General features: G+C 40.6%; 2 protein-coding genes across 3 annotated transcripts; one reads left to right on the top strand and one right to left on the bottom strand.

The window, feature by feature from the left end:
• The first annotated feature begins 8,538 nt into the window (after nt 1-8,538).
• Nucleotides 8,539-9,622, top strand: LOC143112122 (protein RD3). Its single transcript, XM_076274367.1, has 2 exons — nt 8,539-8,831; nt 9,277-9,622. Exons 1-2 carry the CDS (start codon nt 8,539-8,541, stop codon nt 9,620-9,622), a joined length of 639 nt encoding a protein of 212 aa, XP_076130482.1.
• Nucleotides 9,623-9,823: 201 nt separating this feature from the next.
• Nucleotides 9,824-17,627, bottom strand: stx5al (syntaxin 5A, like). 2 transcript variants are annotated; one of them, XM_076274371.1, is made up of 11 exons: nt 17,361-17,627; nt 16,424-16,652; nt 16,179-16,249; nt 16,006-16,061; nt 15,843-15,913; nt 14,977-15,093; nt 14,561-14,617; nt 14,365-14,461; nt 13,473-13,579; nt 13,251-13,372; nt 9,824-11,444 (listed from the first exon to the last, which is right to left on the bottom strand). In XM_076274371.1, the coding sequence occupies exons 2-11, from the start codon at nt 16,631-16,633 to the stop codon at nt 11,285-11,287; spliced, it is 1,068 nt and encodes a 355-aa protein (XP_076130486.1). In that variant the 5' UTR covers nt 16,634-16,652; nt 17,361-17,627; the 3' UTR covers nt 9,824-11,284. The 2 variants fall into 2 exon arrangements, with proteins under 2 accessions (XP_076130486.1, XP_076130485.1); XM_076274370.1 differs by having other exon boundaries at nt 17,352-17,627.
• Between the last annotated feature and the right edge of the window lie 480 nt (nt 17,628-18,107).

Below are 18,107 nucleotides of genomic sequence, written 5' to 3' on the forward strand. Positions count from 1 at the left end.
TAAGCTATACTGCCCTACAAAGCCAAAGTGCAGTATCTACGAAAATTCCAAACTGAGAAAAACAGCATTGTTGTTTGTCTTTCACACTGTACTCTAGCAGATACTGTAAAATGAAAACCCTATATCTTCAGGAAATGTTTCAGTAGATTAATGAGATTTTGATAGATTGAACGGAGGATATGGCATTTTATATTGGTGTAAAAAAGTGAATTTCACAAAAAATGCAGTTACTGCACTTTGGCTTTGTAGGGCAGTATAGCTTTCTGCTCTCCATTTGTCAAAGTCAGCATTTTCTGTCGGCTGGTAAATGGAGTTAATGAGGTTAAAGAAGGATGTAACACATGTACACGATACAGTGTACACATGTCCAGGCAGCCGTGATAGATCATGACACAGACACACTAGGTGAGACCAGTTGGCTTCATTTCGCAATTTCTCTCATCTCTCATGACATGTATCAGATGAAACAGGATCTATACCGTATCTATATACCAACCCACCACATGCCCCTCGGAAACTCCCTTCCCCTGGACAATCCCAATGCTGGACTATTGAACTTTCTGTCACTAAATCAGGAATAACGAATTACCATAACGGATACGTAATCATCCCACCTCTTGTAACTTTCAGCTCAAGTGCTTAACACCATGTCTTATTCTCTACACCCGACTATCATATGCATTTGTCATGTATACAGACCTTACTGTCATGTACTAACCCTAGGCAGATGGGTCAGGCCCTTGAGTCGTGGATCTGCTCGAGGTTTCTTCCTATATATATCTCCAATTCTAGGGAGTTTTTCCTCGCCCCTGTTACCCATGGGCCTCTCTCTTGCTTTCCTTTTCTTCCTTTCTTTCCTTCTTTCTCTGATTGCCTACATTCTGTAAAGCGCCATGATACATGTGTTATGTTTTGGCGCTCTATAAGCACAATAAATTGAATTGAATCTATATCACTGTATGAAGTCAGTTGGAAGTATGGATTTTGGATGTTTTGAAATTTTTTTTTTAAAAAAAACGTTTTTATCTTGCTAGACTTCGTCATTGATTAAACTTCAATTTCCAGTGAAGTTTCTCTATGATCTGAGGAGACATTTTTTTGTAAAAGGAATTTGGAGATTAACATAATAGTTCGAAAAAGAGGCGGTATTGTGGGTGTACTCATACATTTGCACTACATTGTTTTATATGCTGTAGGATAGGTCCTCTCTCTCTGAGGAACAGGGTTAGTGACAGTCATGTCGTGTTTACATGGCATATGTGATTGTGTGAGTTGGCAGGGTGTGCTTTTTTTGGGGTGTTTAATTGTCTCTTTCTAGATATGGGATCGCTTAAGGGCCACTGGATATCAGTGCCCAACAGTAACATCAGGCATGCACATTCACTTATCTGCAAATAGATGTGGTCCCTCACAACAAACCTTGCCCAGTCATTCAACAACAAAACAAGATCATCTGTGGGATACAATGTAACAACGTTCTTGATGCTGCTTCAAAGCTCCAAAGCTATCTAAAACAACTGCACTGGGAACGTGTGGCTTTACAGGGTCAAGTGCTGGTGCGCCAACGAACTTAGCAGTCCCCAAATGACCTGCCCCTGGGCTGAGGCTTTGCCAACAAGGGCCATTTTCCCTCTGTAACACCTCTGCCATTTTATGGTGTCAAAGCCACACACTGAATTGAGATTGTTCAGAGGGCAAAGTGGGCGCTATGTGCGGCCTGCATAATGACAGGCAATTAATCACAGCAGACGCTGCTATTCTATATTTTGCCAAGGAAGAACAGGGACGTGATGCAATGCCAATCGCAGACTGTATGAAGGCCCAGAATATTGACAGCTCTGCCTTACCGTGGGACACAGACTCTCGGCAAACAAACACTTCTCTCCCAAATAGCTGCGGAGTTAAGGTGGTGTGGGTTCTGGTCCCCTTAGAGTCTGCTGGTGTCTGGGCTTGGTTGCTGGCTACGCCTGTGTCTTGCTCCGGCAGTCTGGCATGGCCGAGCAGCAGTGCGTGATTTGTTTTGTAGTTGTACGTTTATTCCCTCACTCACTCTGCGCCATCAGTGCAATTTCGTGAGAGCTTCCCCTCCGGATCACATGGCTCCCAAATCCTGAGTCGGGGCCAAACGCTATGAAATAGGAGTCTTACAACTGAACTCAGACAGACAGAGCGCAGTTAATCCAGGTCACTGACTGGGCACGGTGACAGATGCAAACTGGAGATATGCAACAGCATGATTCTCAGGGTCATAAAAGCAAAAGAGATTATTTTAAAAGGAAAATAAGAAATAGACACAAACACCTATGAATATGTCAGCAAACCACAAAGAGGACAAAGGAAAATCAACACAGAAATTAAATTAGATTAAATGTTTTGTTAAAAATCATATTGTTAATATTGAGGAGAAGGATATAGACATAGAAGTTATTTCTTCAGTTGCAAGTCTGCAGTCATGAGCAGAATATCAATCAATGGCAGATGATGATTCTACACAGCAACTAAACTGCCACAGTCCAAAACAGGCTGTTGTGGGTTTTTAGCTCCTTAATTCCTTGGATGATTTTCAGATATGATCATTCAAAGCTTGGCCTTTATATGTTTGACAGAACAGTTTCTCTGAAGAAATCAGCTGAGTGAATTCTGTTTACCGGATCGTTCTTTTCTGTGTGACATTAATTGATAATTCTAAGCAGATTGATAGTGCAACAGAAAGGCAAGCCAATATTGGAGCCATTAATGGATGTGTTTGTTAATGCAGTTTCTCCATATCCTAACAAGGAGTGAGCCTCTTTGTTAACCATTGTGTATAATCTGTTGCATTATAACCCATGTATGTTTTCTGCTTTTTCAAAAGCCACATGCTGATTACTAGGATAATGGAAAGCATACATTTATTTACATGATTTTGATTATTATTTTGTGTGTTGTTTCAAGAGAAACAAATTTCAGGTTAAGATGTCCCCACATGTTTGCTTTATCATCAGACTAGAAAATAATCACTGTAGTGTCAGTATTGCCTGATGTTGAAAATAACTACCTTAGCAAGTTTATATGAGCACTGCTTCAGTTAGTCGCACAACTCGATGAAGTGTAAAATTATTTTGAAAACGCCATTAAAGTCTGACTGAACAGAAATAAATTACATTGTCTCACAAATCATATGATTAAAGCTAATGGTTAAGCGCTTAAATAAATATATATATACAGTATATCATATCTGCTTTCAGATCACTCCTTTAACTGCAATATTAAATCTGTATTCATTGCTCAGTTTATATCACCGATTGAATAAAAAAAAAATCCATCTTAGGTTACAATGTTAGAGTCATGCAGACCCACCAAACATTCCTGTAAAATGTCTGAACATTTCCCCTTGACCCCTTCCCTTTCACTTACTTTGACTTTGAAGGTCTGAGTGTTTGTTGTTTGTTCTGTATTTTCCCTCTTCTGTTCTTAAAGATGTTTTCTGCAGTCCTTACATCCTTATGAGTCAATACAATTTCAGACTGAAAGACCAAAGATGATTTGAGAAGAGAGGCAAGGTGTGAGGAAACAACATGAGTGACGCAATGTTTACTGGTTCAAAAAAAGCTGTAGTCTTCTAAAACATGAAATTGATTGAACTAATGGGTGGAATTACCAGGAACGGTGTGTGTACAAGAGAGATGCAGGATGTGTCAACAGGGAGGGCTGAGAAACAGGACATGTACGTGAGAGAAAAAAAAATCATTGTTGATAACTTTTCCATCAACAGCGCTTTTTCAATTAGGCCTTTTTGATGATGCATGTGTTTCTGGGTCAGGAAATTGATTAGTAAGCAGACGTCTGCAATTTGTCCCATTTAGTCAAAGACGGGTAGGCCACCGCAAGAGCAAAGAGAAGCTCGGCTCTACAAAACAGCATCTTCTGATAACCAGATAGTATAGTCTGGGTAACTGAAGCACCACTGAAATGCATCTCCAAATTGGAAAGAAAGTGTAAGAAGTTAAATCTTTGTTATGCTTTTATGTTGCAGGGTTGTTAAAACCTCTTATAGGAGGCTTATTCTAGGATCAACACTAATATTAACATTATATGATTTTATGGCATACACATTCCTGTGGTTTGCTCATACCAAACTATGGTATCATGTAGATCACACATACTTAGATTACATGCATTTTGATCTATGCAGAGTTGCACAGATATCACATTAAACAACTGGTTTCAGCAAGTACTGAGCTGGTGCAAGTAGGACTGAGGTTCACCTCAACCCAGTTTGCTGGTGTAGAGAGAGGGAGAAACAGGGCTGTTTCCCCTAAGGCTTTGCACTAAGCAGACTAAAACACCCACCTGCAAGTAGCAGCTTCCACTTCTGATCAATACAGAAGACTACGCTCTTACATTTCACGTTAATCTAATCCAAACCACTTCCAGTAGCTTTTAAGGAGACTTCGAGAAATAAGGGGAAAGAAATACAGTGAATGAAGTGAATAATGGGCTTTAGAATTGGCTGATGTTATCCATGTAACAACTCTGATAAGTGTTTTAGGAACAAAATTAAAGTTGTTAAAACTGTATTAAAAATGAGCAGGAACAAGAACAGTCAGGCGATTGCAGAACCTTGTCCCTATAATTTCTCAGTAAAGGTTATAAAAGTTTAACCCTCTACTGCATGAATTATCACCTACACTTCAACAAAATGTTGTATTGATTTTTTCTTACTTAAAATGGTTTAAATAATGGAAATCTAAAAAAATTAAGTAGTTGGTAAATTGTTGCCATATTGCGCAACTGTGGGAAATGCTGTACAATCCATTTTTTCTTTTAAAAATGTATTTTTATTTAATAAAGTCTTTTCAAATATTAACTAAATTAAGTGTGACTTTATGCTCTGATACATCTAGTTTTATACCTAACATAATACAAATTCATTCACTGTATTTTGGGCTATAATGTGATGATATCATGATGATATTGTCATAGTGTAGTCCGCCTTGGAAGAGAAATAACCTTCCTGTAGGGACATAAAGTAATTGTTTTGATCAAAACCAAAGTTTATGTTAAATAAAGTCATAATTTAGATGACTATATCTCATGATGACTTTCATTTCCCATATTCATAGGGTTCTGTCGCAGTCGAGACCACACAGTCATAGAGCCCTCCCCTTCAGAATGCATGCAAATCCATGCCGTACACACAGATAGACTAGGTATCCTTCACATACCCCCCTGACACACTTCTCCTGCCCTGTAGTCATGCCTCATCCATTGAATTAGGGCCTGTGAAGTACTAAAGCTGTAGCCATAGAGCCAGAATGGGTGACTGCAGCCTCTATCCGCTACACATATCAATGTTGTTCTCCTTGCTGCATTATAGCTTGTTATTATATGGAAGAGCCAACAATGTGCTTTTATCTTTCCCAAAATCCCAAACAGAAATGATGAAAAAAGCATGTCGTTGAATGTGTAGTGAACAATAACACAAAATACATCTTACCGCTCCAATCACTATAATATCTGGACCTTATTCCACAGATAACTTGCAAATTGGTAAACATTTACAATGTCCAATAATACTCCAATATGTCTGGAATTACAAATAAAAGTGTAAATAATGCTTTTTCACTTTAAAATATTGTCAAAAGTTGTAAATATTCCTAGAGTATTTTAGTGCTATGTAATCCTATGGTAATCCTATGATATCATTCAGTTGAATGAGCATAAATAGGTTCCATATTTGCATGCTGTTGCCATATGGCAACAATTATATTTTGCCAATTTCCAAAAATCTCATTATATATAAACTTGTTTTAATGATAAATTGTTCATGTTTACATAGTCCAGATCAGGCTTGGAATTTTACCATTCTGGGGGCAAGGCCACTTGGCCTTCAGTTGGGCATATTTGGTGGGGGGCACAAAGGCCACATGTCAGGGCACCAATGCCAAAGTTAACTATACAGTAGTAGGCAGGATTGGAATTTTACCATTCTGGGGGCAAGGCCACTTGGCCTTCAGTTGGGCATATTTGGTGGGGGGCACAAAGGCCACATGTCAGGGCACCAAGGCCAAAGTTAACTATACAGTAGTAGGCTATAAAAATGATCAAAGTTGTATTTAGCCAATTCACAGCAGTAGACCTGCATCACTGTATGAAACATTCCAAAAACATGAAACATGACATATTACATATAACTGTAAATCATCTGATCATCTAATAAAAACAGATATCTAGGCTATAGATAACATTTATTTTATATTTGGCCTGTTATGAAATCATGTATTGAACAATTTAAATGTAGCACAGCTCAGCTTTAAGAAACTCAAATAGCCTAGATGCATGCTTAGCATTTTGTGATCATTAAGGCTACTTTCACAAACTCTTAGTCAGTTGTCCTCTGATTTACCAATATCTAGGCGATATTTGTAACATTTATTTTGTATTTGGCCCGTTATGAAATCATGTGGAACAATTTAAACACATTGTAAAACTTAAAGCCCAAATTTGGAGACATCCATGCATGTCGAAATTTACTGCAAATTCAAAACTGGATTACTCTGGAACGGCTAACTGTACAGGGGACTGCTTTACACCTTTGTGTTCGGTAAGGTCTGCTGTTTATTCTGATATTATGGTGGTTTGTCATGTGTTAAAAGAAGGGTTCGTGAAGTATTCCACCGAGATGAATGGGTAGGGAGATCATGGACGCAAAACCTTCAGTAGAATGTATGATTAAATTGAATTATATTATTTACTTTTCTAGCGAACCGTTCAACACAGCAATTATCGGCTAACATCGTGTAAAAGCTGAGAAAAAGCTCTTTCATGTGATACTTGTGATGTCTGTGTGATGAATAGGCTACTTCGCGAGTTGTTCAACTGAGAAGAATGGGTGAATTTGGACGCACTTTCTTGCGCTGTCACTTTCTCCACTGCGTAAAAGACTAAATTAATTTGCGCTGTGAATGCTAAGATTATTTTGACAGGCCACAGGCTAAATAAAAATCGCTATTAGTAGGACACAAAGCAGAATATTGAAAGAAGGGGGCACCAAGGCCACCGTGGCCTGTAAACCTATGATTTTCAAAGGGGGTTCACGGCCAACGCAAGGGCCCTGAAATTCCTTCCCTGGTCCAGATATCGTTTCATTTTTTTTTTTCAAAGAAATACATGTAATGCCTAATTCTGAATTTTGACCATCCAAAGGTAGGTGGTGGTGGTCACAGAGGTACCTCTGTAGAAATGTGAAGTACTAACAACATATCCTAGTCATGTGATCTAACAATTATTTTTTCATACCAAAATTAGAGTCCCCTTATTCACTTTTAAATAGTAAAATATAGATTATATACCATGCAACACCATGCAGTAGAGGGCTAAAGGTTAAAATGTACATCATGTGGTAAGATATGTGGTGACCCACCTTGCTTGAAATAAATTATACCAATACTTTTTAAGTCATGTAAGATCACACACACATACACACACAGAGAAAGAGAGAGAGAGAGACAGAGAGAGAGACAGTTGGACTTGATTACAATACCAATCTCCCAGGGTATTGAACTGCAGTCCAGTGACTAAGGTTTTGTACCATTGACTATCTTACATCATCCACTGGTAATCCATGTGATTATTTAGATAAAAATTATGTGTTACCTTTGAACAGATAGAAACATCTTTAAACATCATAATGTAATGCTAATAGTTCATTGCAGATTATGTAATGTATACTTTAAAAGAAACTACCCAATATTCCTTATTCATTTTGCATTCTTTGATGAAGGCCTGTTACTTTCAAACTAAACCAAATGTTGTCTATAACTGTATACAAATATACAACCTTGGAGAAATCCTTCTAATGAATATCATTTTAAAAGTTCAGTTATGTTGTATGTCTGGGTGTGAATATGACTGTCAGTGTGTATGTAATGTGTACAGGGGCCATCTATATTTACAACAGATTACCACTCATCCCCATGCCCTCCCCAAACACATCCAGACACAAGGCAGACAGGGCCAGTTAGCATCTTCAGTGTGAGCTTGGACCGATGTCTGGTTTAGCTGTAAGACCGTACCCTTGTGTGCCATGACAAAGGAAGGGAAAAACTCAACACAGACTTTACTCTAAGTCCAAGGTGAGGATTTTGCTACAATATCATGTTCTATTTTACATAGCCGTTGGTGTCCTGTGACTATTATTGAATACAGTATAACACGTTGAGTACAGTGATGATATATACACTTCAGTGATGAGACTATATAAAATGCACTCACTTAAAGGGGTTAAGGTTAGAAAGTAGACTTCTAAAGCTACAGAGGCAGTTGTGCTTTTTCTCATAGTTCTTCTGATAGTGTTGCTTTGTTCTTAATAGTATAGTTATTATATCATAAAGGCTGTCATAACTGGTTACAATTTTACCATTTCATCAAAAACTCTGGCCGACTCACATGTGGAGTCACTTTTACATGAACGACAACTCCCATGAACACATAAACTCTCATAACCCCTTTTCTAACATCCCACACACATGACAAAACTCAGCTCTGCTCTGTTAGATGTTCTCCTGGTCGTCTGTGTTCTCCGCGGGACCGCAGGTCCCCGACCGGCCCCCACCTGAGGAGCTGGTGACGCGGATGCTCATGCTGGAGCTGACGGCGCTGCTCAAGTACACGGAGAAGCAGCATCAGGACCGCGCGGCGGCACAGCGCCGACGCAGCTCCTGCGTGGACTACAGCTGGCTCGCCACACCGCGGAGGCCGTCTTTCCAGCTCCCCACCAGAGAGTTCCTGGAGTTGGAGAAGCTCTGCGCAAAGATCCCTCCCTCCCAGTGTGGACCGGTGATTCTCAGGTAGGTAGATTACTTCACATCAGTGGACCCAGCCAGCAAGGGTGAATCAGAGGAATACAATAGCTGTTTATCTTTCATGTACAGATGTCGTCAGCAATTCAGGGAAAAGGTCACTGATATTTGAGCTCAGGGAATGAGTGCTCATACAAAACAGACAGGTGGTGGATCATGAGGAGCAATTCATTTAAATCTGATAAAAAAGTGTGTTGGATTAGAATTGCACACTGCACCTTAAAACACCTTTTTCTCTTCTGGCAAAATGTCTTCCTTTCTCCAAAGGAATTTCAGCAAGCTTCATTAAAAACCCTTTCATTAAGAACAAATTAAGGCTCATTTTTACAGGGCAAACTGGACAATGCTTTTTGAGAATGTTAATACAGAATGTTACTGGATGTTGAGTTAAGATATACACCTTCTTGCTCCTCTCCACTCTGACGGAGGACAGGGTGCGTAACCTCGTGACCGAGTTCGAGCCGGAGGTCGGCGAAGTCTCACACCTCTTCCGCTCCGTGCTGTGTGCCTGCCTGGACGAGGAGGAGCTGAGGGTCGAGACAGACGGCCCCAACCTCAGGGAACGCGCCCAGCTCTGGCGACGGCAGCACAGTCGGAGCCTGTCGCTCATCGCCCTGCCCTCTAGCCTCCGAATCCACCCGCTCTGGAACCCCTTCAAGCCTGGAGGAGACGACCGCACCCCGGAAGCGGAGGAGGATGGAAGAGGTGGTGTCGCGAGGCCCGTCAGAGCGAGGAGTCTGCCTCAGATTAGTGTGACAGAGCACAACGCACCAAACTGAGACTGGGGGAGAAAAGGCCGGTGAAGCAACAACACAGGAGGATGACTTGACACACTATGGATGACTGACTGGCGCGCACACACACATCCACACACACAAAGATTTTCACCATTATCACAAGTTCATTGAAGTCCATCATACAAGGTATGGATACCAAAAAACTGTATGTTACTTGTGTATGTTGAGTAATTTTGAGTACACTTGTTTTTGTTTTACAGCAATATCTTTATTTGGTTGAAAATATTCTGGCAGTATACTGCTTTGTGCATAATGCTGTAATTATGATATCAGAAGTAATATAAGAACAGCTTCACATTTATTTCAAAATTGAGCATAATTTCACTTATTTATTATCATTTACAATATGTAAAGTTGGATTTCATTTTTAAAAAGTACAAGGTCTCAGCCTCTCAGGGTTCTCTTCTGACCCATTCATTCTCAATGACACACTGTCCTTTTGCACACCGAGACCTTGATGACTGACACTTCCTTTCCAATGACAATACATTAAAGACGCACACTGACCGATACTCTGATTTGCTGGTCCTAACCAGAGGCTGATACAAGCTGTAGAAAGCTTCAGAAAATATTACAGGAATGACAAATTGTAGATAAAAGCAGTTTTCAAATGTCATTAGTCAACACACACACACACACACACACACACACACACACATTCTTACACATACTCACAGACTTGACATTTGACTCAACAACAGAACTTCAGCCTCTTATTGTAGAATAAACACAGCCAAATGCCTGCCAAATGCACAGTGGCTAGTGTTCTGCACTCACTGTTGACAAACATTTCCCACGCTGTAATCAAACAGAGTTTGCATCTGTGCCCTAATAACCCTAATCTTGCTGAGTGAGTGAGCATGACTTAGCGAGTTAATACAGAGGGATCAGTAACAGCCTTGGTAATGTTAAACCATGATAGTCCTACTTGGAACACAGGCAGCTTTTAACACTTAGAAATGGAGATGGTCTAAATGAAACTGGAAAAAAAAAATAAAAAATAAATAAAATTAATTTACCCAGGGTCTGTGCATTCATACCTCAGATGGTGTAAGCAAAGTGTTGGGTAGGCAATCATTAACAAGTATGCACCATGAGCAGCAAAGAATACAGAAACCAATCCAACACAGCTCCCTCAAAAAGACAAAAACAACAACAACAACAAATGGCCTAAATAAAACTGGACACAGTGAAGATATATATCAGGACTAATAAAACAACAAGGTCCTGAAATATTTCAAAATAATATTTCATTACAATACTCAATAAGCCAATTCCAAATGACATGGCTAGTGCAGGCTACTTATTCAATATTCACACACTCGTTCCCTGTTCCAACTACATGTTGCACTTTACTGATCATGGTCCAATTTCAGACATTAAACAGTATGACGTGAAAGAAGAATTAAATCAAATCACAACTGAAAAATCGCTTCTGGATTATTACGGTCATTTCCACCTGTGTGATTGCACAGGACCGCACCAGACAGGTAAGATGAACCAGGTGAGCATCTCACCAGGTGAGGGTGTGATGGGCGGATGAGCTAAGAAACTCCACTTTTGGCCACAGCCTCTACCAACACCACCTGTCCTGTTCCGTCCAAACATCCTCATCCCGTCTCCTCATACATTGAACAAAATCATTCAGGCTAAGAAGACGACAAAGACGATGAAGAAAACCATGAGGATGAGGAAGATTTTGATGAGAAGCCAACGGTTGCCAGACACCGATTGGAAGTACTTAAGGATCTCTGTGTGTGCAGCCTCCACGTTGAAGTGGGCATCCTCAACGTTGTGATCAATCCTGAGGGGGGAAGATGGCGAAATCTATTAGACAGATATTAATTATAAATGATAAGAGGACCTACTAGAAATATACACATAACTCTGTACTACCAATATGAAACAGTATTACATCCTTGTGTAAATTAGTTGAAACAAATGTGATTTCCCCTGAATTACAATTCAGTACTGACCCGATTTTGGTGGAAAAGCGTAGCATGCCCTGTGGAAGAACTTGTTGGATTTTATAGCAGATCTGAATCATGGGCTGGATCCACAAAGTATTTCACTTTCACTAATGTTGTGATACGGTATCTGGCCTTGGCAAAGGCCTGTTCACTCCAAGTGCCCTTTTAGTTTAACATGATTTTAAAGTGGTCTAATGCAGTGTTTCCCAAACTTTTTTTCTGGCGACCCACTTTTTAAAAATGACAGACCATCGCGACCCATTTCACTTCAAATCTACCCTGCAACCACCAATATTGTTTTATGCCACAGGTTCTCCAACTTTTATATGCCTCCCCCAACCATACATTGCTATAGGATCCCTGCTTTGAACACGGTTGTGTTGCATTTTGAGCACCATCAGCGTGAAACGTTGGAAATGACTACTGTTTTAAGATACGTTTTAATGCGCATCCGAGAGTAGGGGAAATTCTCGCATGTTGCGCAGTCGTCATTCGTCAGCATAGTAAGCTGTTCTTCTAAAAAAAAAATTTGTAGGCTACGTTGCGTTGCAGACAAATGGGTCCATAACACTGTGGACGTCAATTCCAATGTAAACAGCAAATAACTCAAGTCGTTATTGTATTGTTGTATTATATATTGTATAGTCTTTATATCAGAACAAGACGCGTTTGCGCAATAGCCGGAAGAATGCGCCTTTACTTTGGAGTTAGCGAGGTAGAAAACGAGAGGAATAGTGTTTAAAATGCCCATTTAAATTGTAGACTATAATGCACTGTTGTGCATTTTAAATCAGAAATAAGAATGTGAAGAGGTTGCTATTAACTTTAAAGATTGCATCTGCAATCGAAACTGTATGCAAATTGAATGGCCTTATGTCCGGTCTATGGATGTCTGCTTTAGTTGACAGCACGGTCACTAGATTTAAATCGGTAAAGTTGAGGAGCTGGTATCTATTAATGTTCGTGCAAATAGGCGGATTCATGTCCCTCGTAGTTTACAACTGCGAGGTACATGGCAGGCGCCCCACAGAACGGTTTCATTTTGAGAGGTAGATAACCCATGCTGGCACCCCCTCTGCGATGCGTTCGTTTCATGCGCCAGTTTCATGAGCTTTTATGACAAAACCGTGACTGTGGTAGTTAACAAACTACATCCTAATAGAAAACTGTTAGCTTTCCTGGTATCAAATGACAAATGGTATCAGTTAGGCCTATAACACAACATAAATTGTGCTGGCGACCCAAATAAAATCTCCAGACTTTGGGAAACACTGGTCTAATGCAATTTAAGTGGTAAGCAATTAGAACAATTACTGTATCAGCCAGTATGTGTTTTTTACACCTTGTTTCAATTACTTTGCACAATGTGATATCTGTTTCAAGGTAAACCAAGGGAGGCACCACTTTGGTCTGCATGTGTTTCTCTTATTACATTACATTAAATTATTTGTAGTTTAACAGACCCTCTTATTTAGAGTGACTTACAGTGAACTAACTACAGAGACAGCCTCCGCTCTGCTTTAACTCAGGGGCACAATGGTGGCAGGAAAGAACTCGCAACCTTCTAGTGTTCCATTTGGAAACCCAAATCATAGACCACCACCACCCTCTCGGCCCTTCTCTTTATCAACCTGGCTCACCTCTGTACAACTTCCTCCTGCTCCTTCACCATATGAGCCAGCTGTTGAAAGATGGAGCCCAGCTCCACGATGGTGGTCTCGATGTTCTGCATGGTGTCTGCCCGGCTCTGAATGTAGGAGTTCTGTACAGGCACACAACAACATTAAAGCCCTCTCAGCCGTCTAAGATTTCACATTAATAACACAATCGATACATCAGAGCTTTTAAACCTACCAACCTACCTGTTCATTTACAAGCTGCATCTGCTGGCTAGCACGGGAGTCCATGTCTATGGACACATCACCTGGGCTCCTAGACTCCTCTTGCATTAGTAATGAGTTTCCTGGATCTGAAACGGACACATGAAATCACACATTACAGGCAGGCAGCTCACTGCGCCGGGATTAGTGTGTGCTTCACCTCACTGTGTGTTCACTGTGTACTGTTTGTGTTTCACTAAATTCACGAATTGGGATAAATGCAGAGACCAAATTTCCCTCACAGGATCAAAAGAGTATATATACTTACTTATAAGGTAATATTGCACGATTTAATACAAATAGTAGGCTATTGCACAAACGCAATTCCTGATTCTCCGGGCCATTGGCCAGCAAGTTGTTGGTTCTCTGTAGCCGGCTAAGCTATAGCTATGGAGGGTGCGTGATTCTCCTTAATACAAGTACAATTACCATCAAAATGACTTTGAAGCCATTATAATAAGGTAAAAAACTTGCCTAGGATGACTTTAATTGATTTATAATTAAAATCACAATTTCAACTCATGCAATTTGCTAAAGCAAAATTTGAAATATTGAACTGAAGCATGACTTTCAAAGATTATATCACAAGTCAAATCGCAATCGTAATATCTGTCAGAAATATGTTCCCCAAATAATGCAGCCCTATCATAAACAATTTGAGTGCTTTGCTGTCAGTCTCAACAGGATCTGAAGATTCATGTGAAAAAAAACCCTCTTGGCCTTTGCTTCCTATCTGTATTATGGCCTTTGGTTTACATTTGGTAGATTCCACTCTTGTACCATCAAAATGCTGCCTGCCTAAGTAATGCATGACACCTTCAGTCACAGCAGACAATGGCGAAGCGTTTAAGACAGCTGGTGGGTTTGCGCTTACTGAAGTTGTGGGCTTGCAGAGGTGAGGCTGCATTGGGCGAGTAGTGCGTGGGGGCCTGAGAGAACTGCTCTCGTCGACTGTGCTGCTGTTTCAGATTCTTAAGAAGAATAAGTAGAGAAGGTCATCAACTCAACAGTAAAACCAAATCATTTATTTTCTGTAAGATATTCAGTGTGTGATTTTGCATTACTCTCACCTCTGTTCTGACCTCCAACACTGACTTGAAGTCATTTGACATGGCTGCCAGCTTTGACTAGAATAAGGAAAACAAAAGGTAAAATTGTATAATATAGCACTACTTCAAAGGATATTTCAGTGCTTTAGATGTAAGTAGCTGCCATAGAAGAGGTTGTCAGAGACATGTTATTGTTTGAAGCATCATCGATCTGATATGACCCATGAGGTGACCTATGGTCTAACAAGCATAAGCTAAATGGCAAGATGTTTAACATAACCACACTGCTCAACTTAGATGATAATGGACATGTCTCTTTCCTCTTCAAGAAATGCAATAACAATGACATGCCTTGACATTCTAGGATGAATGGATATAGCTTCTCCAAAGGAGTGAGATGTTTTTGTCGTAGTGTTTCTTGTGTGATTGAGTCTTACTTGTAACGACACAACTACTGTGTTGGAATGTGTCTGCAGGTGCCGGCCATTCTGTCCACTTCTGGAGCGCACCAGCTCCTGCAGTTGGGCTATCTGCTTATTTAGACTGTTGATGTCCTGAGGGAAACGATTGGAGGACAGTGTTGATATGTTATTTAAGCAATATGGCATGAGTGAGAGTTGGGTTGGAAAAGATATACCCACTGCTGTGGTTCGGCCATGGGTTTATCCTTTATCAACCCCACGATCACGAGCCTTATTGCTTTTATACAACAATACAACAATTGTACTACCAACTAATCAAGTTTGTTACAACAGTTCTACTACCGACTAATCATGGTACATGCTAAATTGAACATTCACTCTATTCCAGCCCATTCCACCTTATTCCGTTTTCTCACTCAATAACTGTCAAATGCGAAGTTATGAAATCGGTGTTCTCCCGTTTTTTAAATTAATAGAACATTCATGTCAGAGTGATTACTATAGGTAAAGTCTCTAAGAGGGCATGTCCTGGTGTAACGGAGGCGAACTGAGGTAGCATGCTAGTTGCCCGTGTAAATCCTCACACCCCTGACCTTAAGAAAGCTTCTAACCGCTGAGTTAGAAGCCTGGGCTTTTAGCTCAGTGGTTAGAGCATTCGACTCCTAGGCCTGTGTGTGTCGAGGTGGCGGGTTCGAGGGCCATGGGCAGCGGATGAATTACGACCTCGGTTATAGTGGGATATACCCACTCTGGAATGCCTCTTGCACCAATCATAAATTAAGTCTGACGAGACCGAACAGTTGCACATGTACCTATATTTACCATGCTACTGTCAAACTTGTTCTAGTTTACATGTGATACAACAAAATTATTTTTCTTACCTGTTTCACAATGTACGTTAACTCATCGATTTCAGTGGCTTTATCATCAAAAAGAGACTTCCTTTTGGCAACTGCACATAAAAGGCAAAATATCATACATTTTTGTTTGAAAATAATCTGTCAACAAAGGAAATGTTGTTATTCTTTCAAAGAAACCACTTACGTATCGTCAGCTTTTCAAGTTTGGCAAAAGTATTACTCAAGTCTCTCCCAATACGTCTATAAGAAGTAAGAGAGAGATAAGTGAGACAAACAAAATGACATGAACTGCACTGCACGTTAACAAAGCACACCAAATAAAACACAAATGATTCAGAGCTTATTGCAGATACGCACTTTGCCACAAGAGTGAAGTCACTGCGTTGTCTGACAGCACTGAGAGCTGGTTTATTAGTCTGGAGGCCATTCTGAGAAAGCATGACAAAACGATTACCAACGATTAATTATTCAACGGTTAAAAGAAGCTAAAACACAGTATTTGCATATCAAATAACTAGTCATGTCTATTCTGGTGTCCTTTACATGAACAAACAACTTCTCACACAGTTTGTCCTGATCCCACCTCATCTCAGAGGGCTCACCTGTCGTCCCTGCAGAGACCGACACACAGACTGGAACTCTGTCGTGCGGTCACGGCAGGACCCTCCACCTAAATCTACAGGGGGGGCGAGGGGCAGAGAGGTAGAGAGGGGGGCATCGGGCTGCTGGAGCAGTTGTGGCTGGGTGAGGGATGGCCCCAGATACACCCCGTCCTCATTGCTCCTGGGTCCGTGGCGCCGACGAGTATTCATGAGGCCTATCGCACATCACCTATCAGAACAGATGGAAAGAGAAGAGAACAGATCTACATTGTATTGTGCAATAAACAGTGCAGTATACCTGCAGACATCTTCAGAAAAGTTGTTTTTGATGGGGCTTGATGACACATCAATTCAGCTGTAGCATGTGTGAGAGTGTCGATTTAACAGCTGACACACGTCCCATTCTAGCAGCTATAATAAGCGTTTTTAAAATGTAACTAAATGATGGTGCTACTCGGACTGCGGTCATATGCAACCCACTGATCCACTGAGGAATGCATCAATATGATCATTCAAGCTCTTCACATACAGGAGTTTACGCAATGGCTGATTCTTACTTCTCATTGGTCCAAATGAAAATGAACTCAACACCTGAACTTATTAAACATCAGAGCTGTTCACTTTTTATAAACTGGTAGTTAACTGAGAGTAAGTGTACCCAAGGGCACGATACTAAAACACAATGAGCCATTATAAACAACAAATAACCTGTTACAACTAGAGCCTGAGGTGCTAACAGTTCATTATGGTGTGTTGCGTTAGCTGACAAGCTGGCTAACGATGTTGTTAGCTACCACCAGACCGGCTGTACTAATGGGCAGGAAAGGATACAGAATTATATTTAAATAGTATTTGCATAATCTATTTTAACCTGTCATCCATGTCTCAATATGCCCAACACAGAAAATAAGGTGAAGTAATTTCATACCGGAATTACCTCCTGATGGTTTCTTCGTGTATTTTGATCCGGGTCCTTGTCGTGCATATGACATCATGCCACGTCGACGTGTACATTTCACCTTTTGCAATGCCCCGAATGTACGCAGAATGGCAGCACATTCACAAGTTCCGTAGAAACCACATTACATTAAAGGAGAACTATGCAGTTTGTTTAGCTTAATTTACCTTATCTTCACAGCTTCAGAGTCATTGGAATGGTTATGTGAGTTTTTCTGGGGCGAATGGTGGCCGTCTCACTTCCTCCTAGCATTTGTGAGCAGAGAAACCACCCTTGTAACTTTGGGCCAGCGGGCCGCCGGACTCAGAGACAGAAATTCCACAGCCTCGCGATGAAACAAATTGCTTTACTGCACTACACACATACACGCTAGGGACCGGCTAGAACAAGGTAGGGATGGAGTTTCTCAGACATTAGTCATGGCAGAGCCAGCGAAAAGAAGCTGAAAGCGAGTAAACCGTTGTCACAGGAACGGAGAAGAGGAAACGGCAGACTGACCGATTGAGGAGTGTCGTAAAATATATACTCTAAAGCTGTAGGGAGATAGCCTGACGAGCCAGACCCACATTAAAATTATAATAGATCTAGTATAAATTACTGTTTGTTGCCTATTTACACCAGAATTTTTGGAGTGCATGCCAAACATGGCTAGAGGAACCTGAAGAGCAATTTGCTCAATTTGACAAAAAAAAGCCTAGTACTACAGACTACTTAAACTTTTTAATA

This window comes from Alosa pseudoharengus, unplaced genomic scaffold (genome assembly GCF_046254945.1).
Source record: "Alosa pseudoharengus isolate Yale_2024_CS ecotype anadromous, Long Island Sound unplaced genomic scaffold, YU_APseudo_1.1 YU_APseudo_1.1_scf_8, whole genome shotgun sequence".
NCBI classification, from domain to species: Eukaryota; Metazoa; Chordata; class Actinopteri; order Clupeiformes; family Clupeidae; genus Alosa; species Alosa pseudoharengus.